Source organism: Megascapheus bottae, chromosome 11 (genome assembly GCF_031878675.1).
Source record: "Megascapheus bottae isolate mThoBot1 chromosome 11, mThoBot2.hap1, whole genome shotgun sequence".
In the NCBI taxonomy this organism is placed as follows: Eukaryota; Metazoa; Chordata; class Mammalia; order Rodentia; family Geomyidae; genus Megascapheus; species Megascapheus bottae.
Window position 1 is genome coordinate 55,896,395 of NC_143519.1, and position 27,790 is coordinate 55,924,184.

The following is a 27,790-nucleotide window of genomic DNA, read 5'->3' on the forward strand; positions in this document are numbered from 1 at the left end:
ACCCTTCACCATTTCATTTGTATCAAACATATCCATCTATTGAAGAGCCAGAAAAGAGATGCAGCTATCTAACTGTCAAAAGAAAAAAATCTGTGATTCAGCCAAAGGAAGCTACCTTGCATTGAAGCTCAAAAGGAAAACTGATTAGCTGAAGAAGAAAAAATAATCATCATCAAAGAATAAAAGAAAAGGAGAAATGGGTGGAGAATAAATGACACAAAGGGTACTAAGGTGATTGTATGGGCAAGTCACATGCTTCTTGGAAACTGCCTTTTCCCCAAAGGCTTTGGATGGTCGGGTGAACTTACCTGCTCACTCACTTTTAGCCTGACACCCAGCTGTGTGTTGTCGTCTTGACGCTGTGTGGGAAGCTTTGGTTAGGCAACACATTGTCAAAGTTAAAATCCAAAGTGTCTCCATCCATGAGGTCATTCCGGATGATGGACTCCATGTCACAATCCAGGCGCTCGATGAACATGCCGTCCAGATCACTGGGGAGCTTCTCCTGGTGGAGGAGCCCCGACCTGCCGTAGCCGTTGCAGCTGCTCATGGAGGAGTAGCCACCCGGGGCACTCATCTGCATGGGGTGAGGCAGAGGCACTTGGAGAGGTGTCTTCAGTGCGGTCAGGCGGTTCACACCCGAGCCGTGAGGCATGGTGCCCACAGCGTGGGGCAGGGTGCGCCCGTTAACTGCAGGTGTCTGTGGGCCGTGGCCAGGGTGGGTGTGGGAGGTGGCAGTCATGATTTTGTTATGAGATGCCTGGTTGCCATAGGCTGGCATGACTGCATTGGGGGCCATCATCACATTCTGGCCCAGGACCCGGCTATTGGGCCGGGCCACCCCGGGGTCGACTGGTGACATCATGTCATTATGGGGAGGAGAATCGGAGGTGAGTAACTCCTTTAGGAGTCCCGGGGCACAGTTAAACTGATTCAATCCTCCATAAGTGGATTTGCTGTCCTGAAGCGTTTGCATAGGCATCTGGGGCAAAGGGCTCATGCTGGATTGGCCATACGTGTATTTTTGGTAGTTTGGACTGGGTGAGTTCAGGCTGGTGTTGGGCGGCGCGAAGGAGTAGCATGGCGTCTGCTGCATCATGCCACCGGGTGAAGATTGAGTGGAAACAGTCAATGACGTGGGTGAGGAGAGGAGATTGAGATTATCCAGAAGGTTTTCCATGTTTTCAGGGTTGCTGATCTCAGACAGGCTGGGCAGGGTGGAAGCCATCTTTGCGGTGGACGGTGGGTACACCAGAGGGTGCACGTCCCCCTCGGCCAGATTGTCCTGCTCGGGCAGGATGGGCGACAGTCTCCCGCTGATGGTGCTGGCATTGGAGCTGGTGCGGGGGCGAAATGTGCTCCAGTTGTCAAAGTCGTCGTTGCTGTGGGAGCCAGGGCTCGCAGGCCATTTGGAGAACTGAGACCCTGGGCTGTCCCCAGCGCCCTCCTGACCAGCCTGAATAGAAGCTTTTTTCTTGGCAGCCCGGCCTCGGCTTTTGGCAAATTTACTGTTGTTGTCCATGGACGCAGCTCTTCTCCTGGGGGATTTCCCACTTTTGCCTCCCTCCGGATTGAGCATCCACCAAGAACTTTTTCCAGTCCCTTCATTCTGCACACGGATGAACTTGCTGTGCAGAGACAGGTTATGACGGATTGAATTCTGTAAAACAAAACACACTGTTTAGAAATGCAATGCGGTTCCACCTGGAAAACTGCTGTTCAACACGTGTTACGTAGAAAATGGGTCAACTTGGAGTGAACAGTCACGATGGTTCTAAACCTATTACAAAAGATCTCAAGTTGGTGTAGGAGAAATCGTTATCTTAAAAATAGGATCCAGATCTTTCATGCGGCAAGCATGATTATAAATAATTTCTTTTCTACAGCTGTATTTTATGGGGAAATTACAAGAACTAGTTTTAAAAGCACTAAAATTTTGCTCAGCTATAATGCTATACAAACACTAATCTGTATCAAAGCACCATCAAAAATCCATTTGTACGTCCTTACTCCTAAAACCGACAATTCTTTTCAGATGAAGCATGTATTATTTACATCCAGTGAGAAGTTCTGTATTACTAGGCTCACATGATTATGTGGGGGGGGGGGAGAGGAAGAAGATAAGGATATATTATCTATTCTTGGTCAGGAATCAAAAGCTTGAAAACTAGTGAGACCTAACTTCATTTAAGAAAAATTTAAATTCAAGAAGTACTCCCTCAACCCCAATATTACAGAATATCATCTAACTGCATGAGATTCATTATGGGTTACACCTGGTCTAAAAAGAAAATGGGTAGAAACCTAGTTTGAAGGTGTACTTGCTTCTGTTTGGTGGGTTGTGGGTAGGAGCTTGGAAGTATAACTATAGACTCAAAACTGCAAATATATGGGGAAAGGGGCCGCAGTCCCTTAACCTTCTGCTGAAGACGGAATATCCCGAGACTCTCCTGCTCAAGATACAAGCAGACTTCAGATAAGGATCCTGGAGCATCACCTAGGAAAGAAGAGGGAAACACGCCTAGCTCCTTAGAAGGAGGGTCCTTGTCTCAGAGCTTGTGGCTCAATCACGGCTCATTTATTCAACTGCCTCAGTCCTCAGAGACCTGATCCCAAGTCTGGAAGCTGTACACACAGCCTCCCTCAGGTTTCTGGGTGTCCTCTGCCAACTAGGTGCAAGGCTCAGCTCCCCAGGCATCCCGTGGCCCCTCTTAGACCACAAAAAGGCTCTGGCTGGATTTGTGGTCACCTAGAGAGGTAGCCACAATGCCCACATCCTCATGCTAGTGACAGAGGACAACGGTGCCCAAGTGCCAGCCACTCCACTAGAGCGGAGCCTTGGCACCGCAGATGGGGCAAAGTAGGGGTTCCATAGAGCCCTGAGAACAAAGATGGGGGTGAGAGGAAAACCTTTCTTTCTAAAAGGAGGCTGAACTAGTGAAAGCTGAAAAGAATCTACATTTCATAACATCCTCTGACCTTCTTCACTACATTCAGCCCAGGATTGCAACACAGCCAAGTGACAAGTCCTTTTGATTGGGTCACACATGGCCCAACAGGAGGTACTGGCTGCATGCTGGACAGCTGTGGGGGCATGTGGCAATGGTGGTCTTTTCTATCTAAGACTTCCTTGTTCTTTCCCATATATGATTCTTCTCAACTCCAGGCAGCTATGAAGGAGGGGTGGGGCATGGAAGGAGGCTGAGCTCTATACAAGATTCCCCAAAGAAGCCCAGGACTACACCTGCTAGCATTCTTGTTACAATTACCAAAATCCCATGGGGAGGACTTGTACACATGTACACACACACACACACACACACACACACACACACACACACACACACACACACACATCTACTGTGTCCATGGACATTCAAGCATGCAATTCCTCCGTAAAACTGACAGCCTCCCTAGGGAGGGCTGGAACACTGCCAAGCACTGTGACCCTGCACTCTGCCACACTGTCTACATGCTGGAAGGCAGGACATTTTCACAATATTCCATCATGACAGTTTTGTTCCTCGAACACAATAGACACACAGATAAGCTCCAATGAAACCTCAGGAGGACAGGAAGCTTGACTGGGTCTCTGTCACATTTAGTTAATGATAACGGGAGAGAAAGATCTTCCCAGATCGCAGCTTCCTGGTTGTCTTCACTGACAGGGCTGAAGGAGAGGGGTGCAGATCTAGAATTCTCTACATGATTCTGTAAGAACACTCACAAGTGCAATGGGGGACATTTTTAACAAGATTGCAAAAGACACAATAAGGTAATCTTCACAAAAAGCACAAGTTTACTAACTCAGACAGAGTATATACTCACTTAACACATACTTTCACACTCTTCATTCTTTAAAAGTCATAGCAATCTCTTACTTATCAAGACATCATACTATCTGAGAGGGAAGGTGGGGGGGGGGCGGTCCTGGGGCTTGAACTCAGGGCCTAGGTACTGTCCCTGAGTTTCTTTTGCTCAAGGCTAGCACTAGACCACTTGAGCCACAGCACCACTTCTGGCTTTTTCTGTGTACATGGTACTGAGGAATCGAACTCGGGGCCTTCATGCACGCTAGGCAAGCATTCTACTACCAAGCCACATTCCCAGCCCACTACATGCTTTTCTAAGAGGACATTTCAGGTCACCCCGAGTAACTACTAACTCTGCCAACAATTAAAAAAAATTTTTTCCCCTAACAGGAAAAGGTTTGCTGTGCAGAGCTTGTTACATAAATTCCTGTTTTTCACCTAGCCAGCAGGACATTAAAGAAGCTATGATAGCTCAAGTTTGGAGGGGTGACTTGGGAAAACACATGCTTTTATTACTGATATGGAGTCCACACTTTTTCTCCACATGCCTCTGTGCACATCCATGCTGTCATGTGACAGACTACCCAGCCAGCACATTCTTAGGAAAACTGACCCATAAGCTCCAGAGGCCCCAGACACAGACCTGCTATGTTACGTGCTCTGTCTGTCGTGCTCAAGACATTCTATTCTATCCCCTCCATAGACAGGATTCCAAGCTCCTTACAGGGCAAGAGGACTAAGCTTCTTTTTAAATCCTAATCTCATAACCTATAAGAGATGTTCTGCAATACAGAACATGTTTAATTAGTATCTAGGGATAAGGCTAAGGTTGGGGCAATTGAAAAAAGCTGATACCTCAAAACTATTACAAGAATGCCTTACATATGACCCACATTTTATCCCTCCATTCATGCAGCAACTCATGCCACTCCTGTTTACTGCCATCGAGGTTGTGCTAGGGAGCAAGGAAGGACACAAGAAGGAATTAGATACAGTTCCTGCCTTCCAGAAGTTTTTAATCTGTCTGGGAAGAGAACAGTCCATAAATACACACAGCACAACAGTAGAGGACAGCCATAGGACTGTGCAGAAATGTTGACCTTTGGGGAAAAACTGACTGATTTGGGAGTTTTTCTGCATATTAGACCAACTGTATATAGCTCATGCACTTGTTATCCGGTAGCATTAGAATTCACAAGAGGCTGCTGCTGAGCTCTGTGTGGGGACATCATTCCCTCCCTGGGGCTCTCAGTGCGCTTAGACAGAGGGGAGACCAGTGGAGGAGGAGTAGAAGGTGTCCCCACAGGGGTTTTTTCTAACTGAGCTCTATCCTGCTATTCCTCCAGACAGTTAGAAGACATTATGCTCTCAAGACCATCCTTCCACCCCACCCCAACACATTTATTTTACATATGCCCTCTTCAGAACGCCCTTGCCATATACTCTAAAACCATAGATACCTACTGACATACATGAGGACTTTTTGGGGGGTTTTTTTTTGGTTGGCTGAGGAGATTGAACTCTAGGCCTGGGCGCTGTCCCTGAGTCTTTAGCTCAAAGCTAACGCTGTACCACTTGAGCCACAATGCCACGTCAGGTTTTCTGGTGGTTAATTAGAGAGAAGTTTCATAGACTTTCGTGACCAGGATGGCTTTGAGTCAGTATCCTCCTGAGTAGCTAGGATTACAGATGTGAGCCACTGGTGGCCAGCCCATGAGGAAATCTTTACAACTTTAAAGCTTATTTCCTTCTTATGCTCATGGGTGTTATATAAGTGTGTGCATTATGTCTGAATTTTGTTAACTGATTTGATAACCAGTGGGAGGAAAAGCCAAAAACATTTATAAGCCAATGGTCTAGATTTCTAGGAGTCTGAGGTCCTGACAGAAATCAGGAGTGCAGAACCAGTCACCAATCAAGTCTAGAAAAAAATGTTGTAGCTCCAAAGTCTGATTTGGAAAAATCACCTGGTCCTGCCCTGTGCTCTGCTTGTAGAACCTAGCCGCCGGCCACGGCCACAGCCACAGCCGCCGCCACCGCCACCACCACCACCATCACCACCCCGCCGCCCCCAAACACTGAGAGCGAAGTCTGGCCTGCTTTCTTGGCTTTCCTGGCACCTTGCTGTCACTCCACCATTTGAGTCATGCTTCCAGTCTGGTCTTTTTGCTAGTAATTGAAGCAGAGTCTCAGCCCTTTCTGCCCGGGCTGGCTTTGAACCTTACTTAATCCTCTGATCTCAGTCACCTGAGTAGCTAGGATTACAGTTGGAGTCAACAACACCAGGCTCAAAAGCAAGGTTTCATGATTCTACCTGCAACACTACTGTAGTTAAGAAACCCACTTCTTTGGAGTCACGTGCGTCAAAGAGAATCAAAGGGACATACTTTGGACCAAAGCTACATATGTACCTCCAAGGAGCAGAAATAATTCTGTTTACTAGTCTACAAAAACTCATTCTCTGCCTAAGCGGCAATAAATTTATACACGATTTCCTTTTATTCTAGTGGGTTCCTCTTTACGGCAGGAAACCATAGCAGCTGAAGTGTGAATTTCAGGTGTACACATCATCCCAGGAAAAGCCCCACATAAAGAGGCTTGGGGATGCATAAGGAAAACGGAAAGATCCCTGAGAGATTCCAGCTGCCAGGAACTGCCACTTGCCTGTAGAAAGGTGGGGGCATAGAAAAGAAAGGAGGGGAAGACTTGTAACTAAGAGAGATTAGAACATATGGCTAAACAGACTCATTCTAAAACTTTCAAAATGTTAGACAAACTAGATTTTTTTTTCAAAACACTATCTAATTTCTGTGAATACTCTCATCATGTATAACTATTACAAGACTCTCAGGGTAGACTTGATCCCTTTCTCTCTTGTACCCCATCTCTTCCTCCAGTGATGATGCTCACTTTCTATGAGTGAAAATAAACTAAAGAGAGAACAGAAAAGTCTCTATTCCACAAACTTACCATAAGGGTTGCTTATAAAACAACCCTAAAAAAAAAAAATCCAGTCTGTGTGCAAACAGAAAGAACACATGTGACTTTTAGTCATTTGGGTTTTTTTTACATAACAGCATGGAAGTTTGACTTAAAGAAGTGCTGTGGCAGATGATCTGCTATGGACAGCTAATCCTCACACTTACACCTGAGGCTCTCTCAAAGGGCTGATGTCATTTCCCAGAATCTTCTCCTTCTGTCTTCAAGATCTTGCAGATGGCCCTGTTTGCACTGAGGACTCAGCATTTCTCTAGTGATCAGAGAACGGGAGACAGACTTGAGGCCTCATCACATTGGAAGGCACTTTGAAGGTCATCTGGTCTGACACTGAGGCAATGACTCCCCAGACAAACCCAATCCATATTGTAGATTCTCAAACCACTGTAGATAGATTGAGATGTACCTGGAGATGCTTATGGAGGAAAAATCCAAGGTGCCAACCTGGACTGGGCCCTGATTAAGTCACTGAATCCCACTGGGCTCCTGCCCTGTTTACAGGTGCGAACAGCCATGAATGTGAGGGCTGGGAGGGATTGGATAGTGTGTCATGAGTGGCGCTCGGCCTATCACCTGGTAAAATGTATGGCAATGAGCCCTGGCTATTTTGTGATGGGAAGTAAAGGAATACATAAACAGGAGTTTTTTATGCCACTGTGAATGATTCCAACTTGATTAAGTCATTCATCACAAACTTCCTGTTTAACTGGCTTCCTCAGGCTTGTTTCCATGTTCTCACAGCTGACCTGTAATCTTTCATTTACAGAAAAATTGTTTTCTCCCCCTTAGGATGACTATAGATTAAAATTTGAGTGTTTAGCATATTCTGTTGGCTTTCTGGTGACCAGTGACAAAACATGTCTGTGAGGTTGTTTAAGGAGAGGGGGAAACACCATACTAGCACTCTTGACCATTTATTTTATAGAGAATAAGCCTGAAAACAGGCCTGGGAATGTGGCTTAGTGGTTGAGTGTTTGCCTAGCATGAGTGAAGCCCCAGGTTCGATTCTTCAGTGTCACATGAACAGAAAAGGCTAGAAAGGGCGCTGTGGCTCTACCACTTGGTAGCGTGCTAGCCTTGAGCAAAAGAAGCTCAGGGATGGTGCCCAGGCCTGAGGTCAAGCCCCACGACTAGGAAAAAAGAAAAACTTGAAAAGAGCCCCCATGAGTAGTGAAGGGTGGAGAGTTCAAGAATGTACAGTATTGCCAGACAAAGTGTCCACTATGAAGAAACCAAGGATGGTGGATGCACCAGTGGCCACAGACCAAGAGGAGGAGGCCAAGCAATGCAACAGAGGCTGCTGCACACTTCGTTTCGCCAGAAAAACATTTCAGTCCATAACTTCATACATTAAGGACTTAAGAAAAAGCCCTCAGGGATGGAACAGAAAATGCACTTAAGGATATTAATTATATCAAGCTGTTGTTTCTCAGAAGGCAGTAATTTTTTTTTTAAAGTACGGTGCTTTACCTTTACCCTGAAATTTAAGTATGTCCCACTGGGAAGTTCTGTTATAAAAGGACGCTCGTTTTTAATCCTCAGAATGTGAAAACAGAAGTCTCCTGTGGCATTCAATGTCATGAATACCACCCTCCCCCAAAAAACCCCAAGTGGGCTGAAATAAATGTAAAGATGTGTCTCTCTATTCCAGATCACTAGACACGTACCAGAATCATCACTGTTCTTCTATAACTTCTGTTTAAATTGTTAATGTGAACCTCTGTAGTGGTAGATACTAGAAAACAACACTTCATAGACCTGGCCTGGCCCTGTCACACAAGCCACCTGGGCCTCCTTTGCAATCAGTGTCATCACTTCTAGCTAACAAGGTCCCAAGGGTAGATATTTACAGACTAAATTTCACTTAGCTAAAATTCTTTTAAATGCCTTCATCTTCCCACCCCTTCCCTTCTTCCATTATAATTTTAAGGGACCTGGGGGCTGCAGAGGATCCCCAAAGTAACCTTAAGGAGCCCCTCCTTGCTGAAATTTCAATTTAATTAACTGCCCCAGAACATAGCAGACTCCTTTAGCTGCCCTTGCCAATGCTTGTTTTCAGACACACAGGCCCCACCATGAGAATATTAAGAGGAAACTCATTTGTTGCTAAAGTGATTCTCTTGTTTCTTAATGAAAATCTTCATCAAGTTTATAGGCAATACCATTTTTCTCTAATCTGCGATGGCTATATAAACATGCAGCAGTACGACGCAATTAACTACCTTACCTATTTGGCTACCATAAGAGTAAAGCAAAACAGAATAAAACCCCAAAACAAACAGCACATTAGAATCCATTCTCTTCTGATAAACACCTTAAATCAGGCTTAGCACGAAGCACAGAAGAACATCGATAGTTAGATTAGTTTTAAACTTACCTAAAACTTTAAAGGACTAAAGTGAATGTTAAAGTATTTCGTCAGAATTAGAATGATGTTCTGAGTGTGTGTGTGTGTGTGTATGTGTGTGTGTGTGTGTGTGTGTGTGTGTGTGTGTGTGTTCCAGATGGTGCCCTAAATTGCTTACAAAACCCAAAGAAAAATGTGATGGACATAGGGACCATTGGAACTTTGATACATTAATCTCTTCAGAGCAATATCTGGAATAATATTGCATTCAATGGATGTTCTATCTAAAACTGCTCTTTTTACCCTGTCTATTGTCTGGAAAATCAGGAGAAGACTTAATCCACTGAATACATAGTTTGTTTAACTAAGAACTGTTAACTCATAGTAAATAGAATGAAGACAAAAGTACAAAGTCTAGGCTTACTTGCTTTTTCCTATTTGAGGACCTAGATGTGATCAACAGATATGATATTACTCATTTACAAAATGATCACCAATTTTGTTTTAAGAATAACAAGCCAAACTGCACATTATTTACAATATAAGATTTTCCTGAGATGTTTAAATATGACCTTCACAAAGCTTGTCTGTTGTCCTTCAGGAAACAATAAACGTGTATCTACACAACATTTTTTTTGGGGGGGGATACTTAAGTACCTTCTTCTAATTCTTAAAAACTTGTCTCAAATCAGACAGCTATCAAAACTCATGGGCAGAGGTCGGGAGTTTGGCCTAGTGGTAGAGTGCTTGCCTAGCATGCACAAAGACCCAGGTTCAATTCCTCGGTACCACATACATAGAAAAAAGCCAGAAGTGGTGCTGAGGCTCAAGTGGTAGAGTTCTAGCCTTGAGAAAATCTAAGGACAGTGCTCAGGTCCTGAGCTCAAGCCCAGGACTGGCAAAAAAAAAAACAAAAACAAAAACAACAACAACAACAACAAAAAACCTCATGGGCAGACCCAATAAGTAACAGCACTACTGAGGCACAGAACTAAAGTGAAATTCCCTACCCCAATGAGAGGGGATGGGACTGTTCGCAGGCTTCCCAGAGGTATTTGACCTTGTAGACTTGAGCTTGAACCCACGTCTTATTTTAAATACATAAACAGTATTTTAATAATGAGTTAGGAGTACAAAACTTTATATAAATCTCTAGAGATGATAAGCTCACATTGTCTTTGGGAGTTCCTTTTCTTTTCTTTTTTTTTTTTAAAAAAAGGAAGGTGTTTATCTCTTAAAACACACTGGTAACATGTATTTGTTGCTTGACGGATTGAAAAAAGAATCAGAGGCTTCTATATCGTGAGCTCTATCATATAAACTTAGCAGGAAAAACTTGCCAAGGAAGAATGAATGAAAGGTGGAATTAATCATTTCTTAGATTTCAAAACCAGCAGGAAAGTAGGAAGTTTCACATAATTTGATAATTAGTGATGGTACATTTAAAAACTCTTTGGAATTTTACTTCCTATTGTTTTCAGTGTTAACACTTTGAACTTCCTTCCAAAGGAAACTGAAGAGCTATATGGTAGCTGGAGTCTTGCTACACAGAACAATTTTTAGCAATCTTTTCAAAGTCATATTGAAGGGTATTTCACATTATAGTTTTCCATGACTGAGTATGTATGTGTAGGAAATTAGGTCATTAACTGTGAATGTGAACCTGAGTTGTGTGATTACCTGGAGTCTGGACAGCACACAACCCAAAGGTATACCAAGAAGATTAAGTGAGAACACTCAGAAAACACAACGCATGCTATAAATGTAAAGACATGGTCAATTGAAACATGGTAGAGATTTCTTCAGAAAGGTCTGGCATTCTAAAACAAAATCCCAACTCCAAAGTTTTCTAGAATTCCTGACCTTACTAGCACAGGTATCTAAACAATTAAGACATGAACAGTAAGCTCTACCTAACAGATCATTTCAGCATCGCAACTCCCCTTCAAAATCCACTTTTCTCTAAACAAACATGTTAGTTGGCATACCTTTATTTTTATGGGTCAGAATGGTTTCTTATTGGAAAAAAAAACTTAAGAAAAACTCTAAGGAGACCCTATGTATTCCCACATACATTTCATGTTTTAATTATGTGTACATCAATCATACATTTCTATCAATTAGTTTATGAAGATAGATAGCAATATACTATCTAACCATTGTAACCCTAGAAGTAGCTATAAAGCAAGCTTGGAACATACGTTCTTTACTAGAGTTTTCTAGGTTGGGTTATTTGGCTGTTTACACATATGCCTAACAATTTCAAAAGCAGCATAGTGGAGAACTGGGGCCAGGAGAGAATATGTGTGGTTGGTTCTGCCCAGTCAGGTGCCAGAACCTGACACGGTGGGTGTGGGGGCAAGAGGGCTGTTAGACCCTGACTTGATCATATTTATTAGGAATATAAGTAATTTTTCACCTTCTTTTGGGGAGTGAAGGGTCCTACGGTTGGGATTTAGCATCTTGCACTAGCCAAGGAAATTTCAAATATATACAAATATGTACAATATCTACAACTCTTACAACCAACAAACATTTATCTTGTTAATTAAAGAGTATCTGCTATGGTTTGTTTCCTAAAGATTTGTGTACTAGAAGCTTGGTCCCCGATACACTGGTATTGAGAGATAGTGGATAAGGAGGAAGTCTGGTCTCTCCCATACCTTGCTTCTTCCTGTCCTGCTGTATGACCTCACCACACTTTTTCTTCTCCCCAATCTCTCTTACTACTCTCCCAGGCATCCTCATGATGTGATGCCAACTACCAATGTTGCCTGGCAGCCAGGAGGCCCTCGGCAAAAACTGATATCATACTGCTTGGAATTTTTAGTGATGGGAACTTGAAGCTTTCTTGTCTTGATACCTTATTCCACCTCCACTGTTTGGTTATAGCAGCACAAAACAAACCACTGTCTTTGGTATGTCTCTTCATTTCCTTTCCTGCTTAGCAGAATTTGGCCACAGCTTATGTAGAAAAGGATTCTAGACACAAGTATTACTCAGGACTTCCAAACTGAAAGGTAAGCATAAGCAGTTGTTTGCCTTTTGATTTATGCTTTATATGAAACATAGGTGTTTTGATTTCCTTTAATTTTGATTTTTGATCTTTCATTTTTTTTAAATAGCCATAAGGGCAAAATACTGGGAGTGGGAACATTTGTTTAAAAAACAAAAATTTTAAAGTCTTCTTCCTTTAAGTCTACTATGTTTTCATTCATGTTACCCACTGCTTGACACATTTGGTATACAAAGTTGGTTCTTACATTTTGACCGTTTATTTTTGTTTCTTGAGATCTTGTGTGTCTAGGTTTGGCCATAACACCTTTCAAGTTGTTTTGAACGGCTAAAAGGAAATTAAAGGAAATAATGCCCTACAATGTAACTATGGGTGCATTCATTCAACATAAACATGGACAAAGTGACAACAGATTACTCACAACTTACTCAATACTTTGCAAGGCATATTAAGAGAATCCATGGCTGGCTTCTAGGGAAAGTGGGGCTAAACTGAAATAGCATCTGACTTCCTCAGAATACCCCTTCATAGCCCGGATCTCCCTCCTTGTGAAAGGTATTTCAACCCCTCACATGACACATGTGAAGGGCATGAAGAATACACTCTAGAAACCATTTTTGAAGGACTGATCTGTGCTGCCCACTCCATCATGTGCTTATGGAAAGAGGTAGGGCCGCAGGGTGTGGGCTCAGGTGGTAAGACACTTGCTAGAAGGAGTCACTTGGGGAAATGACTGACCAAGTAGCAAGACGATGATCAAGGAGTACAAGACCTACACCTGATTTGATCCTTACAGGTATGACCTGGGATAGATCTTGGATCAACTTTCATGTAGGAAAGAAAAACAAAGAAACAAGAACAACAAAACATGCCTGTCCTAACTGCTTCCCGGGGCTGGTGTGTGCGTGTGTGTTATAATAGATATCTCAAAAAGCAAGAAGTAGGAGTTTTTTACTACCCATTTCCTAAGTGGAAACAGGAAATGTTTCCATACCAAAGTAAATCCTTGTTAGAACTTTTAAGTATAAAATGTTATATGTGTCTAAGACATGTAAGTACAGCATCTGTGAGTGTGTACGCCTGTGTATGCATCTCAGCCAAGCCACCCATGCCTCCTACCAAAGAACACAACTGTACTGAGTTTCAGCCCAGAGGGTCTGTGGGAAATAAAGGGAGAAAGATGGCATGGTGTCCCAGCATTCTGAATATGGAGGAGGCAAATGCTCCAAGCCAGGTTAGACCGCTCAGTATTGAAGCAGGACACACGGTCAATCTTTCCCACACCAAGACACTGACAGTTACAGTTAACACCAGTATCTTCAACAAGACACAGCACAGTTATGAGGGGAGAATGGATCAAACTTCCTTCAGCTCCTTAAATGATTGTTTGAAAGGAAGGAAGGCAAGCCCCATCCAGGAAGGAACAAGAAAAGATGGGGAAGGGAAATGGGAGTGTTTTAGGCTGATTTGCTGAGAAGACAGCGCATGACAACAAAAGAATGAGACTTTTTCCAAGACATGTAAAAAGTTAAAAATACTAAAAAAAAAAAAAGCACTAGCTGTGACACTGCTCCTCACACTAGAAACTGTGACAAGAATCCAGCAACAGCTTCTAGGGTCATGGAAATTGACCCAGAATACAGGAACCTGTACACAGGCTTTCCCCACTATTAGACAGGTAATAGAGTGAGGGCAGAACCCTACTGGGCAAAAACAGCTGCTAAGACTGGGGATTTTCTAAACACCTGATCGTGGACAACCCTGACACATCCAAAGCCTCTTTGACAAATTAATTGTAACTAAAATGAGTGGTGTGTGTGTGTGTGTGTGTGTGTGTGTCTTTACTAACCATGTCCCTGTAAATTATTTACTTTATATAAGTCATGAATGCAATGAGACTTCCATTTCCAGTTTACATGTCAGATGCTATCTCCTTCTGTTGTAAAAGTAGCTGTGTACTTTTATGGGCAGAATATATCAGCACAGGAAATTTTTTTTAAAAACTGTGTATTTTGCTCTTTTGAGAAAAATAAGGAGTTCTGAGCCATTTTAACTAGACTTCCATCTCCATTTACAAAACAGGATAGCAACTGCCATCCTAAATTATTTCCATTAAAATTAAAATTCAGTGATCCTACAAAAAGTATTAAACAAAACTGAGTCTCCAAACCAGAGTCTAGCCCCAACTCCTGAGGTACACTCCTGATCTCAATGTCATCTCCCTGCATAAACTACAAGACCTAGAATTGGTATGCTATTCAAGCAAAACACACCCAGTGCACTGGTACTTAATGTTCATGTGACCCTTATTAGCAGTGGAAACAAATGATGCTGTCATTTGAAGGTCAAAGTCATGCTGGACAAAAGAGAGCAAAGTAAGTATGGAAGCCCTGACCTCTGATGACAGGACAAGGCAAAGTTCCAAGAGTGTTTCCAGAGCACCTTTCAGCACCCACCTATAGACACGGATATCCCGAATCTTCATGAGGTAGACATAGGACTTCTTGGCCATGGCACCACCATTTTAATTCCACTAGATGCATATTAAAATAAGCCAAAAAAAAAAAAGAGCAAAGTCAAACCAAATGTTGGCATTTTCTTGGAGAATTCAGATTTGGCCTTGAGCTTTTACAGGGTGTTACAGGTGCCCAGAGCAACTCAGAGCAGACCTAGCCAGGTTTATGACTCTTCTTCTCCCTTTCCTGAATAACCCTAAGGAAACTGCTTGAAAAGCAAAGCAATAAACAGACCTGCAACAGTCTTCCCGCTGAGTGCAGCAATGCATGCCTTCACCTTTGAGAAGGTACAGAGGGCTACAATCAGCTATACCAGATCATAGTACCAATTTGTGTTTAAATTGGGAAACCAGCTGCTCCTACATCAGTCATCCTTTTATGATCCACGCAACTTTAATTAGCCTCATCTGCTTCCTGTTTTATGCCACAGATCTTAACTTTCACCTGTCTGGACTGAACTACAGCAACTATACCCATAGTAAATAGAAATAACGTTTCTTATACAATAAATTCTCAGTAAAGTAACAAGCGGGCTGTTCAAACTAAAGCCTATTTCAAACTAACAATATTTTCCATAAATGACAATGCTTTAAGACTTAAAAATTCAACCAGAATGTTTTCCCACCTACTTCCTGCTTTTTCTTTTCGTTTTTTCTCTCAATTGAGGTTTTTGAGCTGCCTGGCTTCGATTTCTTGACTTTACTGCAAGTACAGGGAGCTGAGGCAGATCATGTAACACCTGTGAGCAAATCTCAACAACCTAATGCTGACTTTTTCCCCCAAAAGAAAATCAAGCTGCTGAATATTTAATGATGACACTTAAGTTATATTATCATTGTTATTTGAAGGGGGCAATCTTAGTCAAGGTTTATGAACCTACATCTAGCAGCCAGTCAGGAAACAAGCTAGGCAGGCAGGCACCCTTAGGACACTAATTTGAATGAGTAGCTGCCTCTGGGGAGGTAGGAAGATTACTTAGAAGAAGAGTGGCATTTGTCAAAACTAGTAAGTATAATATGGGTACTAAATATAATAGTCTCTGATCCTTTCTGAAAAGCTAGAACATAGATGAAAGGGACAAATGATTAAAAGCCAAAAGAGAAGAAAGATGAGGTAGATGCCTCTACTTCTTGAGACCAACACACCCAAGCACATGCCTGACTGGTGGGATAGCACCATATATGGCTTGAAAAACGCTCTCTGATGAATTCTAATGCTATCTCCGACATTTTTTCTTTCTTCAAAACAATCCACAAACTCCTGGGATAGGAATGCTGGTGCTCACTGCTTATGTGGCAACTGTACTCATCCAACTAGTCATCTACCTGAGATGTAAATATCATCTCAATGAGCCAAAAGCAGTCAGAAGAGAACTGTATTTTATCTTCAGTTAGAGATTGAACCCAAACTTGCTAATGAGTAAATGCTCTGCCACTGGGCCATACACACCCAGCCAAGAGAGGATTTCTCCTACTGCTATTAACAAGCCCAATAACCAGACTACATCAACCTGTTTTCCAGGGGTAATAGTTAGAATGTTCTAGAGAAGTTTCAAGTCTTAGGATTCAACAGATATAGAGTGGGGCCTAGGGATCCGTACTAAAGTAGTCTCTAGGTTTATTAGACTAATTCCATGGCTGAGATTCATTCTAGCTTTCATATTCTAAGGCCCGGACACCAACCATACTATTCTCTATGGTTTCATAGGTTTCAACAGGAAAGAGGTGAAATTCCAGCACTTTCCTAAGCAGGCACTTATGTGGTGGTCAAGTTTGGAAAACTTAGGTTTAGCGGCACTACTTTTGGTAATTAACACCAAATAAAAGGCAAACTATTAGATGTTTAAGAAAAGACATGTTCAAAATATAACTATGAGGGTATGAATAAAACCAGTTGGTTCTAGTACCCATTTCTACATCATCATTGTTTTTCAGAAAGAATAACAGGGCCTTAGTAAGCGAGCAATGTCCACCTCACCTTTCAATTTTCTGGAATTTTCCTCCCCCGCTTTCCTTTAGTATACAGTACTTCCTTTAAACAGTGCTCACTTCACAATAGAGGTTTGGAAAGATCACTGCTTCATATAACAACAGACAAACCAGGGCCTCTGTGGAAGGGAAACTATCCTAGTCCGATAGCACCTGCTTCCACCGCTCAGCTTTGCAGAGCAGAGGTAACACCTGCCATCAAACACAGCATCTAAAATTCCTCACATTTCTGACAGCCCATCTTCCTCTCAGGGTAGAAGTAGAATTCATACTTGCACGGAGGAAATAAAAATCAGTATGTCCTTAATGTACTATGTTATCTCTCATCTCTTTTGCTGTCCCTTGGTTATATCATATTGTTACAGTATCTCACTTTGATATCTGATATATTGGATATATTTGTATTTGGTTATTTGAAATTGGATAGGGAAGGGGGGAAAACAAGATGAGGGATGGGGGTTGGGGGGAGGGTAATGGGGACCAAGACATGTGAAAGGGTATCAATGTACGTGAATTAATGCACCTTCTATCTGGCAAATATCATGTAACCCTTTTATTAATTACAATAAAAATATTTTTAAAAATTAGTATGTGTTTTCCCAGTAGGATGGGTGATTCTCATTCAGGTTAAAATGGGAAGAATGGAGCAGAAAACCTTATCGCGGAAAAGGGACCCAACCTAACAGCTGCCCACTTCAATAACTGAAACAAACCCAAGGGTTGGGCTCCATCGTGACTAGACGGTAACATCAGGACTTAAGAAAGCAACTGTCTTTGGGGGCTGTGTTTAGTTTACTCCATGCTTGGGATCAATCCAGACAGGGATGAATTTAGCTGCTCCATTTAAATTCTTCAGTAATTCTCCAAGTGCACTGTGGGCCAGTCTTCTACCTATAGATACATCTGTCTCTCTTAGTGCCAAGGCATTTATTGGGACAGGAAAATCTTAAAGAATGTGAGCAAAAACTCTAGATCACACATAGTTCACAATGAATAGTTGTAAAGAGTTGGGGTCGCAACAATTTTTTTAATTTTTTTTGTTTTTTTTAAATGACTAAATATTATTAAAAGTGCTAAGAATGAAATAGAATATCAGTGTGCGTGTACGTGTGTGTGTGTATATGTGTGTGTGTATGCATGCACACTAAGTCATACTATAAAGCAGATTTCTCACTGTGCATAAGGCTGAAAGGAGATAGCTACAGAAACAGAAGGGACTATACTACTTCCTGCAGGATATGCTTTTTCTCTCTAAGGAAAGTTCAGTGACAAAGGCCCAAAGTGGCTGCACAGCTTTAATCCCTGAAGCTTGTGTAGTGTCCATCCTCTGCCTGGATGTGTGTGTGGCAGCCTCCATGACAGATTTGATTCTCTTGGCCACTGGCAGAGGAGAGTGGATCACAAATAGCTGTGCGGTATCCTATTTGTCAATAACCAAGTGCTATGATCTGGCCTTGGCCCCCAAATTCATGCTGGAGTTTAATTCTCCAAGCTTTATGTTAGTAGAATGACAGTGATGTTTACAGGGGGAAGCTCTGAGAGGTGATGAGGTCAGAGCATTGGGGCAGGAACCCCATGACTGACTCCTGGTAGTTTTACAAGACAGGGCGAAGGGACACACACACTCACATTGACTTACACACATATGTTCCTACAACGATGTGATGTAGCCAAGGAAGTGCCCCTCATCTAACATACAAAATACTTCTTAGACATCTAGCCTATAACCGTGTCAATTAAGTAAATGGATTTTCTTTTCTTGTCTGATGTTGGGTGGGGATGTCACGGAGCTTGAACTCAGGGCCTGGGCGCTGTCCCTGAGTTTCTATACTCACGACTAGTGCTCTACCACTTTAAGCCACAGCTCCACTCCCAGTTTACTGGTGGTGAATTGGAGATAAGAGTCTCCCGGACTTTCCTGCCTGAGCTGGCTTTGAACTGCGACCTTCAGCTCTCAGCCTCCTCAGCAGCTAGGATTATAGGCATGAGCCACTGGCACCCAGTTCTATTTTCCTTATAAAGCACTCTGATTCTTATATTTTGTTATTACAATAAAATGCTAAATCATACAACCGAGTAAGTTGTTTGCTTATTGACAAAAAGAACATGCCATGCCAAACCACCACAAGATACACGTTCAAAGAAATACTATGCAAACCTTCATCTAGACAAGGACTAGCTTTCCTCCTTTCCTGATCGGTGCAGGAGTTTCTGGTCTGCAGAATCAGTACAAGAGAACCAGGGCTCAGGAAGGCAGTGAAATAATAAATTTACATTATGTTTATAGCTGAGCAAAAGAAACACATTGAACAATCCTCCACTGGCAACACTGCTGAAGTGTTTTTAAACTGAAGATTATACCACCACTTAAGATATTTTCTTTTCCTCTGCTATTTTGCCCAGCATATTACAAAACTGCATCGAGGACTGAAATAGCAGATTGCCTCAAGAGCAAATGACAATATTTGTACCAGAAATGCTGGCAACCGGCGGCACAGATGGGTTTTCTGCACACCAATCTTCAAACTGGGGCTCCAAGAATAACTCCACCTACTGCACCCATGTTAAACTGCTGAATCCCAAGTCAGAGGGCTCATTATTCCATGTTTCTCCTCACCACCTTCTCCCTTAAGGCACGTGTACCTACTTGACCTCCTCTGCCTAGGAAGGGCTCAGCTCAAAGAGATGAGCAGAGGGGAAACCAGAGCAATAGGCATCAACAAATTATTCACAAGAAGAAGGAACACAAGAATGACCAACACAAGAATGACCAGAGAAGCCCACTAGGTACTAAGAGATTTAATTTTCTAGAAGTAGACCAGTGGCTCACCTGGTATAGCACCAACATTGAGCAAAGAAACCAAGTAAATAAGAGGCCCTGAATCAAGGTATCAAGATTAAACTCAGCTGACAAAAGGTTACGAGTTGGCTCATTTGTAATAATTAGTACACATCCAGGACTCTCCTAGCAGAGGATTACAACAGCTCAAAACCTAGGTATATAAGGTCATATAGGATGAGACTAAATAAAAGGAACTCTAGGATATGGAAGCAAGAGCTTTAGCTTGTGTGATTATTGTTCTTTGCCCTTACAGTTAATCTCATATTGCTACTGTATCTGACTTTGTTACCTGGTATATTGTATGTTTATTTGAAATAGGAAAGGGAAGAGGGGAAAACAAGATAACTGGGAGGGGGTGGGGGAGGGAAATAGGGACAAAAACAAGAGAAGGGGTAGCCATGTGTGAGAAGTAATGCAGATACTACCTGATGAATGTAACTGTAACCTCTCTATACACTACCCCAACAATAAAAAAGGGGGTGGAGGCGGGGGGAAGGGAATTCATTTAAATAAATCTTTTAACATATAGAAGCTGAGTGCTAGAGGATTATGGGAGAGTTTATCTCCTGAATTCCCCTTTCAAATGATATGTGCTCAGCACTCCTCAGACAGGCTGGCTGTAACTGCCTGGACGACAACACCAAGACCGGATGACTCTGTCTACAAAATGAATCTACTTGTTACATTAATAAGCTTTGATTTCTCTGAGTCTGAAAATACCCAATGGTGCCAAATGGAATGAGACTTCCTGCCCATCTTTTCTTTGCCCACTGAGTAGGGAGGAAAACAGGGAAAATGAGAATGGTCAATCCTTCTACCAAACTCCTCTATCCCAAACTAACAAATGCTCAAAGAATCCCCAAGTCCAAGAAAAAAATATTTTAGAGGTACAGACTACAGCGTCACATCCTTCTACACTGTCTATAAAGATTGTGTGTGGGGGAGAGAGGGGTTTGAGAATGTACTCCAAGCCAAAATCACCATAAGATGAGCCCACTTGAAGGAAGCAGAATGAAACTTCGTCCTTGATCCATCTCATCTCCTCAACCCACCCTCAACCCACACTAATAGAAGATCCCAATCTAAACACCACCCTCATCCAAATATTTTCTCATGAATTCAGAATAAGCAAACATGAACACTGGTGGAACAAAAGTCAACACAAATGAAGTGAAAGTACCAACACCTTGCAATACTGGTAGATCATTAGGAAATAAATATGAGGCGCTGTTTTTTTTAATAGCCAAAAACTAGAAACAACTAGGTGTCCAATTAACAGCAATGACTAGGAAAAACACAGCATGTGTAACACAATGCAATATTATTTAGCCATTAAAAGGAATGTCCCATGGTTTGTAAGAACAAGGATACAATAGTGTATCGGTGAAGTGAAACAGATATAGAAATACAAGAAACATATAGGTAGAATTTGAAAGAGATGAAGTTAAGAGACCAATGGTTATCAGAGATGGATCAAGGGGTAACTAAGTTACAGTTAGAACAGAGGAATAAACAGGTGGTGTTTTATTATGTAGGCTGATGAAGATACTGTGCTGTGCATTTCAAGAACAAAGTTAGAAGAAAAGACTGTGAATGCTCTCCTCCAAAAAAGATACAAATTTGAGCAAATGTGTTTTTCCTGATTTGAACACTCCCCAATATGGAAACATGAGGTTGTAAAGTTTTATGTCAATCAGCAATTGTAAACAGAAATGACTTCAAGAACATACATTAAAAGAAATACAATTTAATATAACTTTTATGGACTTGAAACAAGACAATGACACAAAATTTACATATTCTCCCCCCAGGGAGACCTTCCTCATCACCAGCAACATGGAATTAAATCTCACAGGTTCCCTCTATATTATTTTTAATAGATCAATTTTGACTCACAGTAAAATTCAAAACTGACCAATAATTGACACAGTCACTCAAGTGTCACTGAAACCGGAAGTTACTGCAAAACAAAATCTAATATTTCACAGTAAAACTCAAAGCTCTGTGTTGTAAAATATTTGCTCTTTGTTAAGTTTTTTCAGTATTCCATTTGTAAAGAGGAAACATGTTCTCAGTCGGTTAATTAACCAGCAACATAAGTCAAATAATGAATGTGGCTGCCTCCGAAATAAATCAGAATAGATTAACAGAATCCTTCAGTACACATTTCAAAGCCACCACAGTAACTCTTTCTGAAGGTTAAGAAACAGGAAATGTGCTTCTGCGAGTGAACAGCAGAGCAGCTTTCAGGCGTCCTGCTGTTCTGGACTGGCATAAGTTGGGACAGGAAGAGCTGTGGGACCGCTGGGGCTGGCTTACTGGAGCATGACTGGACCAGAGCAGATGTCAGAGGGGTGCTTGGAAACAACAATGGGAGGAAGCAAGTGCTGCTACAGTAACTGCAACCAACAGTTACCAAGGCCTCGCTCAGTTGCCATAAACTACAATTAAAAAAAAAAAAAAGTTTTGCTCAAAGGCTACAGCAACAACATTATTACTTTACAACCCTGAGAGTAAGCCTTAAATGTAACAGATTTTTCTGTTCCAGAATGGCTGTTTCAGCACAGTGACAAAGAGAGCCCACTCCAATAAAACATTTTCATATAGCATGCATTGGTTTAGTCTAACAACATCTCAGCCAATGACACGAAGGCTGTGTACACCACTGCTATAAATACTGCTGAGAGTCTTGGCTCCCTGCAACACTCCTAAAACAGGTTTTTTTGCAATGTGACCATTAACCAAACTGTCCCTCTTTTTTGAGTCAGTGAAGTATGTGAGAGGCTGCCATTTGCCACGGATGCAGAACAGGGGCCCAGACTGCCTGCTACTCATTTTTAACATGTCATGGATAGAAACAGATTTCAGGTATAGACCAGGCCACTGAGACAACAATCAAGAAGCTCCTCTATACCTAGTGCCTCTCCTCAGCCTAGCCACCTGCTGTGGTCTTTTCTCCATCAAGTCCTTCAAATGTCAACGAGTCTAAGAAAAAGGAGCCCTTTTTCAGTAATCCAAGGGAGCCAAGGGAACAGACGGGCTAAATACAGCCTGCCTCAACTGCAAGGCAGATACAAAGAGTTAACCCAACAAAACCAGTAATATGGAGACTGAGATCCAGAACCCTCATATACCAAAGAACACAAATCCAGAAAGTCAACATATGTCAGCTGGGTTCTCCTCCAAAGCACAGCTAATCTCCAGAGTGTCCAAGGCTCGAAGACATTCTTCTGGTTCAGATCTACCATCTTTAGTCAGTGGAGGTTCAGTGTAGACAAAAGAGAAGGCCAAGCATCAATGGCAGACATGAGCCAGGCGTGCCCTTCATACTGACAGTCTGGGTAAATGTAAAAGGCATGTTTTGAGAAGTCTGGATGTCCTTTGTTGTGTTGGTGGAAGTGGTGGTTTTTTATTTTTTCTGTTACCAATATTTTGGGTGTAGGAGGTGAACTCTGGTCCTCAAAATCTCATTTGGCTTTTTCCACTCTACCATTTGAGTCAACCACTGGATATCTCAACTTAAGAAGGAGGTATACTGATACTGATAGGATAAGTAAAAAAAAAAAAAAAAAAAAAAGTAAATTTTAGTTTCTTTCCTGTTTGCTATTTTTTGGGGGGTCAGAGTCATGGGGCTTGAACTCTGGGCCCAGGCATTGTCCCTGAGCTCTTCAGCACAAGGCTACCACCCTACCCCTTGAGCCACAGTCTCACTTCCCATTTTCTAATAATTAATTGGAGATAAGTCTCGATCCTCGGATCTCAGCCTCCTAAGTAGGTAGGGTTGCAGGCATGAGCCACCCTGCCCGGAGCTGTTTTGCTAATTTTTTTTTTTTTCTGCCAATCCTGGGCTTGGGCTCAGGGCCTGAGCACGGTCCCTGGATTTTCTCAAGGCTAGGGCTCTACCACTTGAGCCACAGCACCACTTCTGGCTTTTTGCTACATATGTGGTACCGAGGAATCGAACCCAGGTCTTCGTGCATGCTAGGCAAGCACTCTACCACTAGGCCAAACTCCTGACCCCTGTTTGCTAATTTTTAATAGTAATTTATTATATAAAGAATCCTCAGCCGGGCCTGGTGGCTCACGCTTGTAATCCTAGCTACTCAGGAGGCTGAGATCTGAGAATCATGGTTCAAAGCCAGCCTAGGTACAGGGTACAAAAGTCTGTTAGACTCTTATCTATAATTAATCACTAGAAAACAAGAAGTGATGCTGTGGCTCAAGTGATAGAGCACTAGCCTTAAACTGAAGAGCTCAGGGACAGCGCCCAGGCCAGAGTTCAAGCCCTGTGACCTAAGGTGTGTGTGTGTGTGGGGGGGGGGGGGGGGAGAAGGGAATCCTCTTCCAGTAAAAACTACCCCAATCTAACAAAAATTCAGGACTTTTCTCTTTCTCTGATATCCTTTTCACTTTAATTACACGTTTCATTGACTTTGAAATGAACTCAACTACTGGCTCCAGGATAATTTACATTTAGTTAGACATTTAAAGTTCCCATAAAATGTTCTATAATGTGAACATTATGAAGCACAAATGTGGTCTCCTCAGACAAGGGTTGATTTGAGAGTAAACATCCATAATTACTTAATACAAAATGATCTAAGAGTTTCTAACTTCTCTAAATTTGAAATGGATTCAGAAACTCTATCCTGGAAACACAAAAAGGTAGTATCTCACAAAGAAACACATTTAATTTGAAGGGCTTCCTGAACAACTTGTACAGGTGACCCATACAAATTCAAATAAATTTGCAGTATCATCACTGATTCCATGATTCTTTGATGAATGGGTCATGAACAAAACTACCTGAGAACTTCAATGGTTTTCTGGACGCTAAAGGGCCCATGAAGGCAAGCAGGGGAGGGGGGCAGCGGTCAAGAGAGAGAAAGAGGAAGAAAGGGTCTGTGTCAGCTGCACATACGGAAGTAGTCCTTTGGTCCCAGAAGAGCTGCTTGGTTCCAAAGGTGTAGTGGTAGGATCCAATGCCTCCATCCCCACCTGCCCTTTCAGAACTGCTGATTTAGCCCCAGGCCTCTTACCCATGCTAGGCAAGTACTCTACCACTGGTACTATATCTTCAGCCCCATTTCTTTCATTTTGAAGGTGAGGAAACTGAGGCCTGGCAGATGTTTTTTGCCCAACTTACAAGGCCAGGAAGGGGCAATAGTTAAGCTCAGGTTGCCTAAATCCAGCTCTTCAGAAAGTTCTACCCTCAATGAACTTAAATTTGAAATCAGTGACACACAGAAGTAACTCCAGCTTTTAAAATATCACTGCGTGGTTTTTTATTTCTATGCAATCATCTAAGCACTTGTAATATTCAAAGAGGAATATCATCCACAGGCACAATGATTCTATCTGCTCCAAAGTTGCACCTCCCTCCTACCACCTCCTCTCATCCTCTTTCTGTTGAAAGACAATTCAGTGGTCCTTTCATCAAGTCTCACATCAAGATAATGCCTCCTTAACCCAGTACCACTCACCTCCCCAAGCACGACGTAATTACGAAGGCATGGTAGCTGAGTCCTGAGGTTTATATCTATAGCTATCATCCTAGCTATTCAGGAGGCTGAGATATGAGGATTGTGGTTCAGAACTAGCCTAGGCAGGAAAGCCTGTGAGACCCACCTCTCCAATTATTCACCAGAAAACTGGAGTGATGCTGTGGCTCAAAGAGGTAGATTGCTAGCCTTGAGGAGGAGGTGGGGGGGGGGGAGGAATTAAGCCTTAAGGACAGCACTCAGTCCCTAAGTTCAAGCCCTAGGACTACCCTCCTCCCACACACACACACACAATGGCCTGCCAGCCTCTTAGAACTAATCACATGGGAAAAGATCCTTGTTGAAAGCCAAACTCTACAACACTATTATATACAAATATAGGTGTGTGGTTAATGCTTTTATAACCAGTTTTCCCCTATATATTATTTCACCCAATTGCCACATTAAAACCCGAGACATATTCAGGACTATTTTAATAATCGTCACAATACACAGAGCTTGATATGAATTGCATTTCAAATTGGAGTCTGTTCTCTCATTCTCTAAGTCTGAGGAAGTCCCCAGTAAGAGGTAGTGAACACAAAAAGATCTGTGTTATCAGAACCACAGATGTAATTCAATATGTCTATTTCTGATAGACTCCTGCGACCTATTTTTATCAGTTTGAGTTATATACCTCCTACCCTCCAATCCTATAGCTGATCAGGACCTGAAACTGACAGCCCACAATCTGGAGGTCTTAATCATAGCCTACAGCAAACACAAGATGTCCTGTATTGGAATGTAAATGGCAATGCTGAGCTAACAGTGAAAGAGAACCCTGCATTTTCCCTGGAAGCTTGTAAAAAGTGTCTTCTACTGATCAAGGCAGAAAGAAAGTGCCAGCCTTGGGGCATGTATGGGTCCCTGTTCACCACAGTGAAAGCACCTCTCTCCTGGCCCACACACCCATCTCCAGCTGAAAGAGCCTTTTCACAGGGAATAGAGGTGTGCTACAAGATCTTCATTAAGTAATTTAATAATTTGTGTGTCTGGTACTTCAGTCCCCAAACAAAAAGGAATGTGCCCAGGTTCCAGCAGACAGAGCCACCCTCTTTCTGCTAACCTGTTCTGGTGTAGGCAGGCAGGGCTAGAGGACTAGTCTCTTAAACACACTGCTTTCCCAACTTCAAAGGGTCAGGATCTATTTTTCAACTTCTGATTGGGATTGTACCCAAGTTCAAATCATAGGCTGACAGAGACTAAACACTGACAGATATAAAACCATCCTCCATCAAGTGAAGACTGACAGACAAAAGGAGCAAGAAGTAAGAGAAGAGGGAATGGAAATCTACCTGCCTTGGATGGGAAATGAGGTCTTGGAATTGCAACCATTTGCAGATGGCTCAGTGGCAATTTTGTAAAACTTGGAGGGCAGTCAGAAGTGAGCAACCTCTGCATAGTACTTTTTCATTTTCGGTGTTTTTAATCTTATTCTTTTCCTGTTTTAAGGTGTGTCCACACAAACGAGTGAAAGTTATTTCTAAATTAAATTTCTTTCCCTAAAAATTCTGAGTTCATGAACTTTTCTTACCTATAAGTGCAAGAAACAACAAAAACAAACTAATGAAATTCACTAGACTTGTCTGCTGGCATGTTAAAAAAAAAAATCACATAACACCAAATCTTAAGATGCAATTCTTTCTTGAATGGATTCCTTCAGAAATGTTTACATAATTGTGGTTCACATGGTCGCTACCCACCCAAATTCATTGGATGGTTTTGATGAGCTGAAATTTTGTTTTGCCTTCCATAATGTCACATCTCTAAGCTTGAATACTCCCTAACTCCATGCCAACCTAAGTGTGGCTCCAAGACTAACAAGCCTTGATAGCACCAAGAAGTCGCTCCAGATGCTCCCTAAGTACCACCACAAGAGATGCTTTGTTACTCCAAAACCATCTAAGCCCATTTGAACAACTCTGCTAAGACAATCAGCCTTACACTAAATAGCCTACCTGTAATCTGCTCTATGGATGCTTATCTATTTACTACAAGACTTGGAAATATAAATTTTAAGCTTGTTGTGTTGAATACTTAAAAAACTAATAAATCCAACTGAAGACACAGTTCAAGTGGTAGAGTGCCAAACTGGCAAGTGCAAAGCCCTAAGTTCAAGTCCCAGTGACACCAAGCAAACACACACACAAACCCAAAGTTCTCTTTTGGTACTGGGATGACTGAGGGTGGGATGGAGTTCTTGAATCTAATATGCCACACTGCCTGTCACTACTTCTACCAATAATCAAACATTTACACGACAAAATAAAAAGCAAACATCAACATTAAATCAAAGATAACTAGGTGAGCAACAACACAGCAATGCAAACTCAAATGAGTAATCCAATACCCCAAGCAGTCACTAAAGCCAAACCTGCTATAGTTTGTCTTCTCAAGGAATGTATCCACTACACATTTCACACTAACAAAAACTACTTCGGCCTATCTTAAGAGATGCTAGATTTCCCCCAACTCTGAGTTCCACACTTCACATACATTCTAACCTTTAAGCCTTACCACCTGTGCTTTTATTGAGGCTGAATTTGTACACAGTCAAGAGTTCAAGTGTTTTATGTCTATCTGGGTGAACTTTTACAATTGCAAATGCAATGCAACCACCACTTTCTGTGAGTTCTCAGAAAGCCATCAATTTCTCTCTGCTCTCTAGTCAGCAACCCCTACCACCCAAGGGTTCTGAATTCTATTCTATTATGAATTCTATTCTGAATTCT

The 27,790-nt window shown here is 42.1% G+C and overlaps 1 protein-coding gene across 1 annotated transcript in view; it reads right to left on the bottom strand.

The window, feature by feature from the left end:
• Positions 1-313: 313 nt before the first annotated feature.
• Foxo1 (forkhead box O1) overlaps positions 314-27,790 on the bottom strand; it is an 89,223-nt gene continuing 61,746 nt past the window's right edge. Inside the window, exon 2 of the mRNA XM_090342305.1 lies at positions 314-1,660. Within this exon, the coding sequence (XP_090198431.1) occupies positions 323-1,660 (1,338 nt within the window). The 3' untranslated portion in view covers positions 314-322. The remainder of the gene's footprint in view (positions 1,661-27,790) is intronic.